The sequence below is a fragment of the Rhineura floridana genome, chromosome 5 (genome assembly GCF_030035675.1).
Source record: "Rhineura floridana isolate rRhiFlo1 chromosome 5, rRhiFlo1.hap2, whole genome shotgun sequence".
Classification (NCBI taxonomy): domain Eukaryota; kingdom Metazoa; phylum Chordata; class Lepidosauria; order Squamata; family Rhineuridae; genus Rhineura; species Rhineura floridana.
This window is the reverse complement of record NC_084484.1, coordinates 163,026,387-163,042,821: the sequence shown is the minus strand read 5'-3', so window position 1 is coordinate 163,042,821 and position 16,435 is coordinate 163,026,387. Positions and strand designations below refer to the sequence as shown.

Below are 16,435 nucleotides of genomic sequence, written 5' to 3'. Positions count from 1 at the left end.
TTGGAAATATAGAGCTGACACACTGACTTTAACAAGTGATCAGAGGTTGCAGAGGCTGAAGGTGTCCTTCAGAAAATAATTACTGGATGCAGCGTTGGCTGAATTATTTGAAATGCTAATGCCTCTGCTAGTACCAAGGTTTTTTTTTTTTTTAAATCCATTCCCACTAATGTTAGTCAAGCAATTTAAATATTGTAAAAATAATGTTCAAATTAAACTACACAAATTGACCGTTACCTTGGATTTAAGCTGGACCTGTATGTCAGAAGAGATATCCTGGGACATAAAGGAGCATGAGAATGGGGGAAGACCCTACCTACATTTTTAACATAGTCTCTCTTTCCTAAATTCAGAGATGAATGCCAGTCCTTAGGTAATCCAACAGCACTAGACACAAAAGGGATATATCAGTAGCCTGGGCAAACTCCAAGGTTTGCAGAACTACAAAAAAAATTTTTTTGCAGGGGGAACCTGGGGGAGGAACCTAAAAAAGCCTGCTAAGGACTGAGTATAGAGCACAAAATGCTCAGTGATGGTTGGGTGAAGGGTGGAAACAGGAAACCAGGTGAGAGGGATAATGGAATGGAGCATCCTGGAAGATATGGTGAACTGAACAGAAGCACTCTGCACTCCAGCATTTTGTATTTTGTTACAGGCCCCACTTGGACACTAAGATATTTATGTACCACTTTTCTGATTGCTCAAAAGGGTTTTCAACAATAACTAGTACATAGATGGAACACACATTCCTAAGAACATAAGAACCTTCTGGATTAGGCGAGTGGCCCATTTGTCCAGTATCCTGTTCTCACAGTGGCCAACCAGATGCCTATGGGAAGCCTGCAAACAGGACCTCAGTGCAACAGCTTTCTTCCCTTCTGCAATTTTCAGCTACCGGTATTCCAAAGGACATTGCCTCCAACACTGAAGTAACAACAAGCCAATAATCAAAGAGAAACAGAAAACCTTCATCCAATTCTATGATTCTATGACCACCACCCCAGATTTTGAGGGGAAATTGTCCTTTTAATTTGTGACATGCCAGGCAATGACAGCTTGGTTTAAGAACAGGAGCCATTTAAGAATAGGACCCTCTGAAAAATTCAGTGAATAAGGCAGGGCCTTATCTTGAAGTGACCCCAAAAGTCTGCTCACTCAAGACTTTCTCTGACTGAGGGTGGGTTTTTTATTATCACAGTCACCCTATAATTACTTAAGAGATCCTGATAAAACCAGCCTGGATCTTTAAAAGTTGTGCAGGGGGAAGGGAGAATTTCACCTTGTGGTTTTTCCCATTACAGTGTTGCAAGAAAACCTGCACTTGGCTGAATTTTCTCTTCTCTTAAGTATACAGAATCATTCTCAGGCCCTGAGCCTGGCAGCCCTAGATGGGAGTTGTAGTTCAGCAACATCTGGCAGGCCAAAAGTTCTCCACACTGGGAGTTACAGGCTCTGCTGAACTTTGAGTAACTCCAAGGGCATATTGTTTACAGGGCCGGCTCCACGCATGCGGAGGCCCTTGGGCATCAGCTTGCCCTGGCCCCCCGGTGGGTGAGTGAGTGTGCGCATGCGCGTGCCCCCATGACCCCCCTACCTGTCTAGTCTTTACCATTGCCCTTAATGAAGATGGCGGCCGCGGTTTTCCTAAGGGGAATGAAGCCTCTGCCACCATCTTTCTAGATGGCACATATGCGTGCTACGTGCGCACATCTCTGCCATCAACTAAGATGGCGGCAGCGGCTTCAGTACCTTAGGGAAGCTGCTGCCGCCATCTTCATTAAGGGCAATGCTAAAAAGCCGGCTGACAGGTAAGTGGGGTGTGTGGGGGGCACGGATCGCGGAAGGGGAGCGGAGGGCCCCTCAGGGGCTCCTGTATTTCCAGGGCCCTCAGGCCAGTGCCCAACCTGGCCGCCCTTTAGAACCAGCCCTGATTGTTTACTTTGGCGGCACTCATACTGTTTCACAGTCTAGCATTGTCTGTCTGGGTGCTTATCATTGTTGTTATTGTTTACAAATATTCAAGCTAAACAGTAGAGAGAAGAGTATTTTCTCATTGCAAGGAAATGGACTTGTAAAATGCTTCCACTCCTATTGAGAAGTATAAATACTGGTATTGGTTTACAACAAGTGTGGGGAACATTTGGCCCTCCAGATGTTGCTGAACTACAACTCCCATCAGCCCTGGTAAGGATGGCCAATGGCCAAGGATGATGGGAGTTGTAGCTCAATAGTATCTGGAGGCCAAAGGTTCCCCACAACTGGTTTTCAATGCGTAATGTTATTCTGTGTAGCCAAACTTGATTGAATGGCAACTTCTCATGGTTCTGTATATAAATGGAACCTATTGCTAATTTTTGTTGTTATGTGCCTTCAAGTCAATTTTGACTTATGGTGACCCTATGAATCAGCGACCTCCAAGAGCATCTGTTGTGAACCACCCTGTTCAGATCTTGTAAGTTCAGGTCTGTGGCTTCCTGTATGGAATCAATCCATCTCATTTGGCCTTCCTCTTTTTCTACTCCCTTCTGTTTTTCCCAGCATTATTGTATTTTCTAGTGAATCATGTCTCCTCGTTATGTGTCCAAAGTATAACCTCAGAGGCATTCATAATTTGCAGAATGAGCCAGGAAACAGCATAAGACAGTGCAAGAACTTCCGTGGCTGCCTCTTTTTCAAATTCCTATCTACTAAGCAAAGCAGAATGCTCTAAATAGCTAGGAGTGCATCATTTATTACAATTACTCATATCATAGATTTTAATTGTAATTTATAATTATGTATGCATTCATGATCATTTTATACCAGCAATAAGCAATTAGCTTTGCATAGCAGTGCTAGGGTTTTTAGCCAGTTATATATATATATAAAAGAATTCTTCTAATTCTTTCTGCTGTAAAGACACACATGGAGAGCAACACAACCCCAGAAATCTAAAACGGAAAGAAATAATCCCCCATCTCTTGGTAAGTGAAGCACCTAGAATTAACTAGGTGCTCTATGTGAACAAAATGCAGAGGTCTCTGCCCATAGGCTCCTCGTCTAGATATGAACATGAGGCAGAAGGAAGTCTGGAACAACACATAAGAAGCTGCCTTATTTGGAGTTCTTTGGTCCTTCCAGTGCCAGTGTTGTCTTTACTTGCTGGCAGTGGCTCTCCAGGTTTTCAGCAGGAGTCATTTCCCCAGCCCTACATGGAAATGCTGGATTTGCAACCTGGGACCAGTGGAGGCTGGTCCATTTGGGCAAATAGGGCACCGCCCCACCAACCTGAGCCTGCCTTCAGCCAGCCCCCACCTGACTGCCTTCTTTACAACCAGCCCAGGGAGTGGCCCTGGCTCCCAGATGCTTCTTCTTTTGTCTCCAGGATAGCTGGAGTTTCCACAGATCATTTCCAGTTCAGGGACCAATGGGACTTCTCTTTTGACCTGACCTCCATCTCCAGCAGCTCTGATGTGAGGCTGGCAGAACTCCAGGTTCGCCTGATGTCCTTCTCCCAGTCGAGGAATGTCACTATGAACATCTACCACAGCCACGACCGCACGTGTCATGGGAACCAGACCTGCACAGACAAGTTCTTCCTCGGCTCTTTTGTTAGCACCAACTCTTCCTCAAGCCATTCCTCCTGGAAAGTCTTCAACATCACCCGCATGCTCCGCTTCTGGCTCCACCAGGGGGTGTCATTTGGCAAGGATGCTCCAGATGATCAGCAGCAGGTCTGGGAAGAGGAAAACCTATCTGAAGATAATGGTGGGACAGCAGTCAGTGGGTTCCAGAACAAATGTGGGCACAATGAATCCAGACAGGCCCACGTCTTGACCAGTAGCATGACTGATAGAGTCCTACTGGTTGTCTTTTCCAAAGATAAGGAACTGGTGGAGCCCTCTCAGGGCCCAAGTCTCATCAGGACAGTGGAAATGTCCAAGCACATCATGTTGGACAACACATCCAAGGAGGCTGGGGCCCATCGGCACCGGCGGAACAGGAAGCAAAAGCAACGGATTAAATTGAGTAACATATTCACCCCCAGCTTTGGGAAAGATGGTAGATCTCTATGCAGGAGGGTAGATATGATTGTGGATTTTGAGCAGACTGGTTTTGGAAGTTGGATTGTGCACCCCAAGAAGTACAATGCATACCGCTGTGAGGGGGAGTGCCCATCACCTGTCAATGAGACCTTCAAGCCAACAAATCATGCATATATTCAGAGCTTGTTGAAGTTATACCAACCCAACCGGGTGCCTTGCCCATCTTGTGCCCCAGTCAAAATGAGCCCGCTGTCCATGCTATACTATGAGAAAGGAAAAGTGAAGGTCTGTCACCATGAGGACATGATCATTGAGGAATGCGGCTGCAACTGAAGCTGACGCATCTTGGCTACTTGATTGATGGGGTCTCCAGAGACCAGCTCTCCCAAACTCAATGTACCTTCACTTCTTGAAGCAGAGACCCAGGAAGTATCATTCTTAAATAGAAGCAGAAAGTGTACTCTTCGCCACATGGAGATCAAGCTGTTTCTCTAGGGTCTTGTCCATGTAATCCTCATCAGAACGGAAGACAGAGTAGGCAGAGGATTAGGGTAGGGGTCACACCTTTCTTATGGAACTTAGAGTCCCAAGAGGGTTCTCATAGAAATAACCACACCGAAGCTGGTTCCAGGTTTGGCAAAATAACCTTCTGAGCCCCCTCCTATGTCAACAGGCCTGTCTGGTGGGCTTATCTGATGGTGGCGTCATTAGAAGACTGCAGTAGCAGTGCTTTGATGCAGCCACCCTTTTAATTTCCCACAATGCCGTGAAGTAGTGCTAGTCCGGGGCATTGTGGAAAATTAAAATGGCAGCCTCAAGAGCCAACTGCCCATTGCAAAAGTGTGTTTAAAGGGCCCCCCAAAGCAGGCAACAACTGGGTCCCTGCTGGCTGAAGCATCTATAGCTCTGTCCAAAAGTCCCACCGGTGAGAGCTATAAATAAACCTATCTTTTGTATATAGGCTAGCAGTATATTGTGATCAGCAGAGGGTTGATAGATGCATGCTAAACCACTAGTGAAGACAGTTGTTTTATTCATGTCTGTAAAGAATGTGGCATCAGCCACCTCAAGTGGTTTTGAGAAAGTTGTTAAATATTCTTTAAAAGGTGTATCCCCACCCACCCACACATTCAAGGTATCGATTTTATTATCTTGTGTCCAAATTTTTAATGTTTATTGTATCTGTATGCTTATTTTCGCCCAGAGTGGCTGGATAGCCAGCCAGATGGGCAACTAAGAAATTCAATAAATAAATAAATCTCAGGGGTGCCCCTGTAGATCTCTGCAGGGAAGAAGGGGACAAAACTAGAACTACTTGGCTCTGCCTCCCATCGGCTCTAGCTTCACTTACTGTGTGGGCTCCCTGCCTTCTGCCCTACCAGTCCTGATTGGTACCAGCCACCACTGTCAGGGACCTTCTGCATGCCAAACAGATGCTCTACTGCTGAGCTATGGCCCTTCCCCTGCTTACTTGGTGGAAGTAAGTGGGGGGGGGGTATATTCATTTTATGAACATGAGTTTTGGGGGGTACTCAAATAGGCCTAACGGAAGTCTGATTTAGTGATAGCTGAGTTCCCCCATGATGGTTTAAACTGGAACTGGCTCAGAATAAGTCACAGTATAGCTGAGTCTGTTTCACCTACCTGGGCAGCCTCTAATTCTACCTTTCCTCCCACTTACCTGCAATCATGTAGTGGCAAATTCAGAAGTGCAGGGTCCCTTCATGATAGTCACAGCCACACACCCTCCCCCCTTTTTTTCTTTTGCTGCTGGATTGAGAATGAGATCCTTGTTAATGCCTTCCCCCACAAAAATAGAAGTCCCTAGGAGCCAATCAGCATGAAAGGGGAGAGTGTTAGCTACTGAAAAGAGTTTTCGCAGTGGCTGACTCATCTCCTGTCACTCTGATTGGCTCCAATCAGCAGGAAAGGAGAAGGAAGCATGTTAGAAGACTCTTCTCAGTAGCTAGCATGTTCTCCTTTCATGCTGATTGCCTCGTAGGACGCTGGAGACATACGGACCCTGCTGGGACCCTACTCCCAAAAAAGTAAAGGGTCTAAGACCCCCAAAAAACTACACCCTGGCTTACCTGGGTGTTATTGCTGCTCTGGTGGAAGTGATAGCCCACTGGCTGCCCATTAGCTCTCAGACCAAGGTCAAGGTTCTGGTTTTGGTGTACAAAGCCCTATACAGCTTGGGACCAGGATACCTGAAATATTGTCTTACCCCTTATATACCCAGTTGATCACTATGCTCTGCAGGTGAGGGCCTCTTGCAGATACCACCTTATCAGAAGATCCATTCCGCACAACATAGGAAACGGACCTTTACTGTTGGAATTCCCGCCCCATAAAAAATGACAGGCACCATCTCCTTTATCTTTTCAGTGCCTACTAAATTTCTTCCTCTTTCAACAAGCCTTTTAAGCAGAGACCTTATCTTAGTTTGTGTCTGTGTTGGAATTGTTTTTTAAGATGTTTTTTAAGCTTTTTTAAAAAAAGATTTTTAAAAGATTTTTTAGAAGATGTCTTTAACATCTTCTTTTGCTTTTAAAGATGATTTGTTTTAATGTGTTTTAGTATTTTGTTTTTAAGATGTTTTAGAGTGTTTTTAGTGTTTCCCACCCTGGGCTCCTATTGGGAGGAAGGGTGGGAAATAAATCCAATAAATAAATAAATAATGTTGGGGAGGGAAGGAGGCCAATCCCCTAGCTCTCACTTGGTACTGGGCATGTTGCTATGTGGTGTGCTGGGTGCAAGGTGCTCCTGAAAAATGTAGTTAGCCCAAGAGATGTCACAGTAGACCTTGGGAAAATTACATTTCCCAGGACTCCCTGCAGCATGCCAGACATGGGGAGGAATGGGAAGAAATCACCTCGGTCTTCATTGCTCCTGTTTGCCACTGTGGTAGCAGCAACAGCACCAGTGGGTGGGAAGGAGTGGGCGAGGGTATGGTGATTATTAGAGGGCTGAGGGCTTGCTGGAGGAGGCTGTGTAATGTGAGTAGGAACTAAAATGATCTAGAAATGGTTGTATGGGAGAAATCAGTTCTGGGAGAGACCGGGAGGGCAAGGAAGCTGCAGGGTATCTTACTAGTTTCAAATTTGTACATAGTTTTGCAGTAGCACACTGCAAACTAAAGTTTGTTCCTTCTAATCCAGCCTTTATGGATTATTTATAATCTTGCAAATAGTATAGGTGAAGGGGGGAATAGTTGAACGGAACTTCAATTTGTGCGAGCTATAGGCAGGTTTCTAGGAAGGATATAGTGTGTCAGTCAATTGCAGGGCGTTTTCTAATATGGATAAACATTGCTACGTTCTTGCTGCCCTTTTTCAGCCAGACTTATTCGACCTGATTCACAGATCAGAGCAGCCTCAACTGACAGATGGATGGAGGCAGAAAAGGAAGCTATAGATTTTCCTGGAATCCCTTTCAACATTTCTTAAATTAGCCATACAAATTGCAATAAACAATTTCCCCAAAAGAGAGTTCAGAGGGATTTATTGATGTTATCTCTCACTCTTGCCTTTCACTGCCTCAAGCTTCAAATGAGGGAACCATGCCATAGGAAATAACACATCTTAGAGCTGTGTCCAAATAGCCTCTTGAAATTTTCCACAATATCAGATAAAATGATGGAACAGGGGATTTCATCAAACTTCTGTAAGGGGGAGGGGAAAGAAATTTTGCAGCAGTTTCTTGGGGGTGGGGCCACCATTAGTAGTAGCGATAACATGGTTTCTTTTGCCCCCTTACTTTTATTTAACAGCTGCTGTTGTAAGTTTCTAGATCTCATATTTCTAGATATCATGGTAGAAAATGTGTTTATCATCTGATTTAACTTCAGGCACCAAAGATATAAACTTCGGACAATAAAGAAAGGTCTTCCTAGTAAAACGTCGCAAGACGTCACCCTAAGAGTCGGGAACAACTCGCACTACAAGTGCGGGGACACCTTTACCTTTTGAGTATTGGAAGTGCAACATAACAGATCTTTCAGTTTGTAACATAAGGGTTAATTCTGTTATTAGTAAATCAGCCAACCAAGGGGTTGTGGTGGAGACATTGCCTAGCAACCAGGCAGAGTGGCATGATCTAGGCTGTGACAGCACATTGTCTGATTGTCTGTGTAGTTCTAAGGGAGTTTCCGCCCTTTATATTTGGTTGTATGTCTCTCTGCTCTGTACAAGACCTGAATTAAGAAAGACAAAACCTCTTTATTTATCTTGAAATTATACACTGTTTTTGTCCAGTTTAGCCAGTAAAGTATTATCAGGATCTTTTGTCTCTGGACTCTGTCTTCATTATTTTAAAACTTTCAGTGGTGACAAAGGGTGGGATTTTGCGAGTTACAATTCATTCTTTCTGCTTGTATCCCACTATGTCTATTTCACCTTTACCCTCCAATATCCATGCACTGTGGCCTGATTTGGAATACTTATTTTATTTAATTTAAATATTTATAAACTATACTTTTATATAAAGTATCATAAGGCGGTATAGAGACTAAAAACACAGTATTACAATTAAAACATTTACATCAGTAAGAATTGATTGGCAAAGAATCTTAGATTTGAAAAGCCTGTCTGAATTATAGTTTTTAGAAGGCACCTAAAAACAAGTAGGTGTGACTCCTGCTGAACCTCTACTGGGAAGGAGTTCAACAGGGCAGGGCCACCCACACTACAGGCTTGCCCCTTGGTAAAGGTCAGCAGAATCTGAGGGGCATGTAGGACTGCTAACAGTGCCCCATCAGAAGAACTCAGTGATTGAAGTGGAGCATAAGAAATGAGGTAATTTTCAAGTAAAATGCAGCTATTTTCCTGTACTGTCTGCAAAACCTGTAAAGTTAAAGTATTATATATTAACACTGACTGAGGCTATTTTTAGTCGATTAATCATTTGCTTTGCAATCATTTACAATCAAATAATTCTGTATTTTGTCATCTTAAAATGAATGCATTTTTGAGGCTGTTGGAAGAAATGTGAAACAGCTTAATCTGCAAACCCTCCCGTTCATTGAGAAATGGCCATCTTTAATATTATTTGGAGATGGCTTTAAATAATAGTGTACCTTTCAGTCTCAGATCCACCAATTAAAATTTGCCTCCATTGATTAAACTCTCCTCAGTTAATCAACCAAAGCTGTAGTTGATTAATTTTCGATAAAACTGGGATCTGCAGACTTTATATCATCATAGGATGTCATCTGTGAGTTTGGATTCTCACCTACTACGCTAAACCTGTGGATTGATTGATTGACTGATTTCTTTTTCTCTCTCTAGAAATTTACCACTCTGTTGTTTTCCAGATTTCTGACTGTGTTTAGATATGATGTAACATTACAGATGACTGACTTGCTATGCGATCACAGGGCTGGCTCTATCATCGAAATGAGGAAGCGTTTTCAGGAAGATGATTTTGCTGGCCGTGAAGGGGCAGTAAATTATTGGCTATGTAATTCATTGCTATTTTATTGCCAGGGAAAGAACATAAGAATCCTGCTGGATCAGACCAAAGGCCCATCTAATTCTGCATTGTGTTCCCACAGTGGCCAACTAGATGCCCAAGAAAAGCCCGCAAGCAGGACATGAGCGCAACAGCCCTCGCCCTGCCTGCGATTCCTAGCAACAGGGATTTAGAAGCATACCTGCCACCTAGCTGTCATGGCTAGCAGTTTTTATTCATGTTGTAAGGAAGATAAAGGCCCTTGTGGGATTTTATGTCTCTGGTTCCAAAATGGAATGATTATCCTTGGGTACCACGTTGACACGGGTGGGTATGGTGGTGGTTAGTAGGGATGGAAGGATCTTTCCGTTTCGGTTCTCTCCGCTTCTCATTTTTCGAATCTGAAATTGAGTTTTCCTCATTTCTGAAGCAATTTGCAAAACGGCTTTTCTTAAGAAAAATCCTCATGGAAATTCTTCAGCATTTTAGTGTGAATTTCTCCTAATAAGGGACATTCTGTAGGCAGTTTTGACTAATGTACTCATTTCTGCAAGCAATTTTGTCCAAATATAATGCATTTCCATATGCTGTTTTCACTAATATATTCATTTTATGCACATTTTCTCCTACCATATGCATTTTTATAAACATTGTTTGGTTGGTGAACTGCATCACAAAATTCGGGTAAGTGCAAATTTTGAAGGATGGCTGTGTTTTGGTTCTCATATTGTTTTGGAAAGTGTGGATTTAATAGGTTCTGCTTTAAATACGAACTGAACCTAATTTCTCCCTCATGCCTAGTGGTGAGTGCTATCTGTTGTTCCACCTCAGGCAACAAAATGTCTGGGACTGGCCCGATGTGACATTTATGCTACCCAGTGCACCAGCATGATAAATGGATGCCTGTATTTACTCATGATGAGCTGGCTTTTAAATGACCAAGTGCAATGAACTCAGATCATCCTACTGTTCCCTGCCAGACTTTGGCTCCATAACATCTGATTCAGGGCCTCCTGCCATGGCCTGGAAGTAGAAAGATCAGTTTTGCCCAAATAAATAAAGCCTGCAGATATGCATAATATCAGATTTTTATTTTATTTTATCTCCTTCACTTCTGGGCCTACATCTACACCATCTGCTGGAGTGTATTTTTAAGCTGTGATTCGGTAAAATGAAAGAAAAGATTGCGTTGCCAAGATATAAAGTCACCATTTGTAAAATAATAATAATAAAATGGAAAGTTAGTATTTTTTTTTCAAAAAAGATAACCATTGTCAAATAATCTGGTGATTCTATGACATCTGTCTGCTCCTCTTTTTTTTACCTGGACTCCTCAGGTACTAGAAGGGTAGATATTGCTCCATTGTCATGGGAGTGGTCATCAGGAGTCTGGGGACATGGTGCCATCAGTATGCTGATGGCATGCAGTTATACTTCTCCATAACAGCTGAATTAGGAGAAGCTGTGCAAGCCTTGTACCAGTGCCTGAATGCAGCGGTGGACTGGATGAGGGCCGATAAACTGGGTTTGAAAACTGGGAAGATGGAGGCATTGTGGGTAGGTGGTGTCCTTGTCCAAAAGATAGGCCAATTGCCTATTCTGGATGGCATTGCATTCCCGCTGAAGTAGCAGGACCTCCTGGATATGTCATTAGAGCCCCAAGTGGCCTCTGTGGTTGGGAGTGGTTTTTACCAGCTTTGTCTGCTATGTCCGTATCTGGATCCGGATTGCCTGGCCATTGTAGTCTTAATAACCTCAAGACTTGGTTATTGTAGTGCGTTCTGGGAGATATGCCCTTGGAACTGGTTCAGAAGCTCCAGCCAGTGCAGCATGCAGCAGCTAGATCACTGTTCTTCAAACCTGGGTCCCCAGATCTTGCTGGACTACTACTCCCATCATCCCCAGACAGCATGGTCAATGGTGAGGGATGATGGGATTCGTAGTCCATCAACATCTGGGGATGCAAGGTTGAAGAACCCTGGGCTAGATTGTTGATGGAGGCATGTGGCCAACAGCATGTGAACCACTGCTAAAACATCTGCACTGGCTGTCCATATACAACCAGGCCAGATTCAAGTATCTTGTATTAATATATAAAGTCCTTAAGGACACCCTGAGCCCTTACATCCCAGGTTGATAACATAGATCATCAAAAGGAACACTGCTAGCTATACCCTGTGTTTCAAAAGCCTGACTGGCTTCAACGTTTGATGCACCAATCCCATGCTGTGGAACACTCTTCCAGCAAAGATTCTGCAGGCATTGTTGCTTCTAACCTTCAGATGGCTCTTGAAGTCTTTTGATGTCAACAGGCCTATTCAGTGGCTTAAACTTTTAAGATGAACCAGTCATTTTTATGATCATTCTGTATTGTTTTTAATAGTATTTTATCTCTTTTGTAAATTTGGATGTACACCACCCTGATATTTTGTATGAGGAGTGGTCTAAAAATATTTTATACCTATATTTATAAATAAATAAACAAACTGGAAAAGGACAGAACATCAGTTTGATTCAGATATGCTAAAATACTTCATGGTATGGTCCTTTCTGGACTGGCGCCAAATGGGATTATTTCATCCCAATACAAATAGCAGCTTCAAAGAAGCAATTTTCATCAGGACCACAGCAGGGGAAGAAAGGGTTAAACTCCCCATCTCCATCTGCTGTCATTCTGATAATGATTTCACACACATGCACACACAGAGAGAGCAGCTGCTGTTTTGCTTTTTTACATATAAAAATTTGCATATTAACTGCAAAGACACAGTTAATGTTTCATCTAGGTTGGCCCTTGTTATCTTTTTTCATAAAACTGTTTAAAAAACAGATGTACAAAAATGGTTAAAACACAAATAAAATTATTAAAACTTTTAAAACAAACATAGGTAACTACAATATCTGTCTGGGTAGGCCTGCTGAAAGAAACAAGGTTTCAGGAAGTGTCTTGTTCTATATAGTGAGGGCTCCTGCCTAATGTCAATAGGGGGTTCCAAAGCACAGGCACTGTCATACCAACATTAAACAATAAACAAAACACATACAGAGGTAGTAGAATAATTATTTTTATTCATAAGATAGCAATGGTGGTCTCTCCACTGGTAAGGGTGGTGGGGAGGGAGGCTGAGGCCACTACTCAGATCTTTGCACGTCAAACCAAGTGCAACCCCCCCCCCCTCAGCCAGCCAGCATAATCTCTCTCACTTAACCACATCCCGGACCCTGCCCTGCCACCAACTAAGGAACACTCACTCAAGCAAACATTTTCCCCTGAGATGCAAAAAAGTTAAAATACTGCAAATGCAGCACAGTAGCCAGAGAGGGTGGTGGAGGCCACTTTGTGTGCCAAGTGCAAACACAGTATTCTCTCTCCCTCTCTCTCTCTCTCTCTCTCTCTCTCTCACACACACACACACACACACACACGTTGTCATCTTTCACCTCCACACTTCTTTATCTCCATTCTGCTCTGCCTCCTTCTCCTCCTTTATCCATGTTCTTGACCACCAGTTCCTTTTTTCCTCCCCTCCATTCTTCACCACCACTATCCGTTTTTTAAATAATTGTTTTCTCCACTCCACCCTGTCTCACTCTCTGCCTCCTCCCTCGTCGCCTCCTACCCATCCACAAAACAGAGGAGCAGAAGACTTCCCCTGGTCCCCCCCCCAATAATGCCCCACAGTAATTCTGGAAATGTTACAATTACTCCACAAAAGTAGTACAATTACTCCTAGTTCTATTACAATCAAAATGTAAAGGAATTACCCAGTCGTTACTCAAAAAAGTAATGAATTACAAGTAATTAGTTACTTGGAACTAGTTACTTCCAAGCTCTGACTATACTTCTGTTAATGCAACCTAACATAGCATTTGCCTTTTTTGCAGCCATATAACTCTTGGCTCAAATCCAGCTTGTGGTCGACAACAATCCCTGGATGCTTCTCGCATGTAATATTGCTGAGCCAAGTATCCCCCATCTTATAACTGTGCATTTGGTTTCTTTTTCCTAGGTGTAGAACTTTGCACATCCCTGTTCAATTTCATTCTGTTGTTTTCAGCCCAATGCGCCAGCCTATCAAGATCCCTTTGAATTTTGTTTCTGTCCTCCAGGGTATTAGCTATCCCTCCCAATTTTGTATCATCTGCAAATCTGATAAGCTTTCCCTGTGCCTCCTCATCCAAGTCATTAATAAAAATGTTGAAGAGCACTGGGCCCCGGAACAAGCTCTGCGGTATTCCACTCGTTACCTCCCCCCAGTTTGAGAAGGAACCATTGATAAGCACTCTTTGAGTACAATTCTGTAGCCAAATGATGCCCCGCTCGCCGCGGAGCTGACGAGTGGGGCATGGTTGCAGATGGGGGCGAAGCTGCAGCCTCCATCTTTGTTTGGGGCAACGTCGCGCGTCGCACCTATTGTGTGCGTGCGATGTGCAGTGTGGAGGGGCAGGGTTTTGGGGGTTATTTAAGTCCAGCCGCCCCTCCTACCTTCCTCTTTGCCAGCGTGACGTTGAAGGACGACGAGGGCCGAAGCAGAGCAAGGAGAAGAGCGACAGCGCCCATTCTGGCTCGGCCGCATGGTTGGTGCCATTTCGGAGGCGCTTGTTTGCAGCGGCACAGGCCGCATTTACATGCCAGTTAGGTCACGTTTGTGGGCAGATTAGGACTCAGTTATTTTCCTTGGTGGAAGGTAGTATGAGGAGGCAGGCGGTCATGAGCCTGGAGGAGTGGCGGGGGCTGGAGCGGGTCTTTTATTAAGGGCTTGCTGGGCCGAATGCTGTGGTTAGGCTTCTGACTTCCTGCTAGGCCCAGGAATATAGTAGGTTGAAGTAGTTAATTCTATTATTATATTACATGTGGCCTTTGAGGGGCCAGGTGAGCCTTTGGGCCTTTCATATTTGGATACTAATGGTGTGCACAGATGACAGGGTTTGCTGGGAAATGTATAAATCATAACCACTATTTAGGTGACAGTGATCCTTTTCCAAGTGTCAGTTACACATTCCTTGTTAACTCTGAGAAGTTGCATTTATTTGAATTTGGTCTCATATCAAAAACAAGGCATATGGCATTTGTTATATTTACAGAAGGACATGCAAACTTCTGCAGGGAATTGCAGGTCTTGCAGATGATAGTGTGGCTGAATGGGTGGATAGCAATAAAGAGGAAAGACAGATCACTTATCAGGATCTTATCCTCATTTCCAAGATCTTGGACTTTACTGAAACAAGGGCTGCCTTGATGCAAGCTTAGACTCTGTTTTTGACACAGAGGCTGCATTTTAAGATCCAGGCAGACTCTTCACCCTTTCCTGATGACTTTACAACAATAACAAAACCTTTCTTTGTTGGGATTTTTGATAACAATTACCTGAAGTCTCTGCTTTAAGGGAACTGGGTTAGATGCAATGAACTAGTAGTTGGTAAGTGTACTTACTCATAAATGATTTCCTTCCCTTTGGCAGAAGGATATATGCAACAGTGAGATAGGAGGCAAGAGCCCTTCAAAGGGGTAAGTAGAAGCCCCCAGCATAAGCTGCTCAAGGACATGTGTCCCTCCCCGGTTAGACTCAAGGTACTACGAACTTTGCTTGCTGGCTACCCGGTTTAAGGGAAGGTTTGTCTGTTATGGTGTTTTCCTTTTGATAACCTAGTCCCATACTCCAACTCCCGACTGGCCTTCGTGGCCTCCAACTCCAGGCTGGCCTTCATGGCCTACAATCTTTGATCTGTTTGCGTTATGGCAGTAATTTGCCAGGGACAGAGTGTAAAGATGCAAATTACACCTGATTCACCACCAGTCTTATTGAAGGGGTTCGGCTGTAAGTGGTTCATACCTGATAGTCTAGGTACCATGCGCTACACTTCATTTAACATGGTGCACGCATGTGGCAGAAGTGCCTTATGCATTTATGCGGCAGAACATTGCCTATGGACTGCTATATTTCTTACATGGAGTGCTTCAGATTCTTCTGGGACGGAGCAATCAGGAGACATGTGGGCCCAGAAGTAGTGGGGCACTATCTGTGTGATTGGCTGTTCAGGGGTATGGCAGATTTTGGGATGCATGTTAGCACCTGAGGTCACAGCTTATAGTATGGCTATGTACCTGGGGATTCCCTTGACAGCTGAGAGTAGGGATGATCTACCCCAGTCGGAGATGGCCATAAGCCTATCCATTGGCCTAGTGTGATCACCAGCTCTCGGAATGCTGAAAGGGCTGTAGGGGCTGTGCAAACATGGCCTATTCTTGTGAACTGCGCGCTGGACTTCCCGTAGATTCCATTGCCCCCAGTACGCTCACCAGCTGCCACAGAGCAGGTAGGGCAATTCAGGAATTCTGGGCCGGCAAGGGCTATGTGCCAGAATGGCCTTTTCCGTTGTGTCACCCGCTGAAATTCCCAGTGGATGGCAGGAGTAGGGGCCTGTTAGTCCAAGCACTTCAAGGTAAGCTGGCGGGACTTTCCTTCATAGCTAGGCTGGTGGTTTTTTCCCTATCCCCGTTGCCCTTTCTCACTGGACATTTTATTGGGTATGGTGAGCCAGTGGGAATACAGTATGCTCCTCCGGCTATGAAGCCGGACTTTCCAGGCAGTAGCCCTTATGCTGGGCTTTTTGGAGCTTTTAGGATAGGTAAGGTGATGGCTGGATCCAAGTGAGACCTGTCTTGACGTGCCCTCCAGCTATCAGATGTCTCCGTGGATGGGGGGGTTGTGCCCATATACAATTGTGAAGGTCTCAGACGGACCAGAGATGTATGGGGCAGACCGTAAATTGGCCAGGGGGATCTGGAGAAGGATATTTATTCCCCAATGCAAGCGAGGACCCCCTCACAAAATACCAGTTTTGGGTGCTCACAAAGCGGGCTTTTACAGCTGCTTCTACGGCAGCAGGTCTTGGGTTTTCCCAGGCAAAGGTGCAGGCTGTTGGACGCTCGTCCTCAGGTTTATAATGGCTATATT

General features: G+C 44.2%; 2 protein-coding genes across 2 annotated transcripts in view; one reads left to right on the top strand and one right to left on the bottom strand.

The window, feature by feature from the left end:
* Positions 1-16,435, bottom strand: part of PDGFD (platelet derived growth factor D) — a 248,993-nt gene that overhangs the window by 200,896 nt on the left and 31,662 nt on the right. The gene's annotated exons all lie outside the window — the stretch shown is intronic.
* On the top strand, positions 1,508-4,358 carry LOC133385744 (nodal homolog 2-A-like). Its single transcript, XM_061629329.1, has 2 exons — positions 1,508-1,551; positions 3,365-4,358. Exons 1-2 carry the CDS (start codon positions 1,508-1,510, stop codon positions 4,356-4,358), a joined length of 1,038 nt encoding a protein of 345 aa, XP_061485313.1.

Bases quoted from the DNA above. Each gene is read 5' to 3' on its own strand.
- LOC133385744 (XM_061629329.1), top strand. From the start codon at position 1,508: ATGCGGAGGCCCTTGGGCATCAGCTTGCCCTGGCCCCCCGGTGG. The intron at 1,552-3,364 runs GTGAGTGAGTGT...TTTTGTCTCCAG, and splicing joins TTGCCCTGGCCCCCCGGTGG to GATAGCTGGAGTTTCCACAG.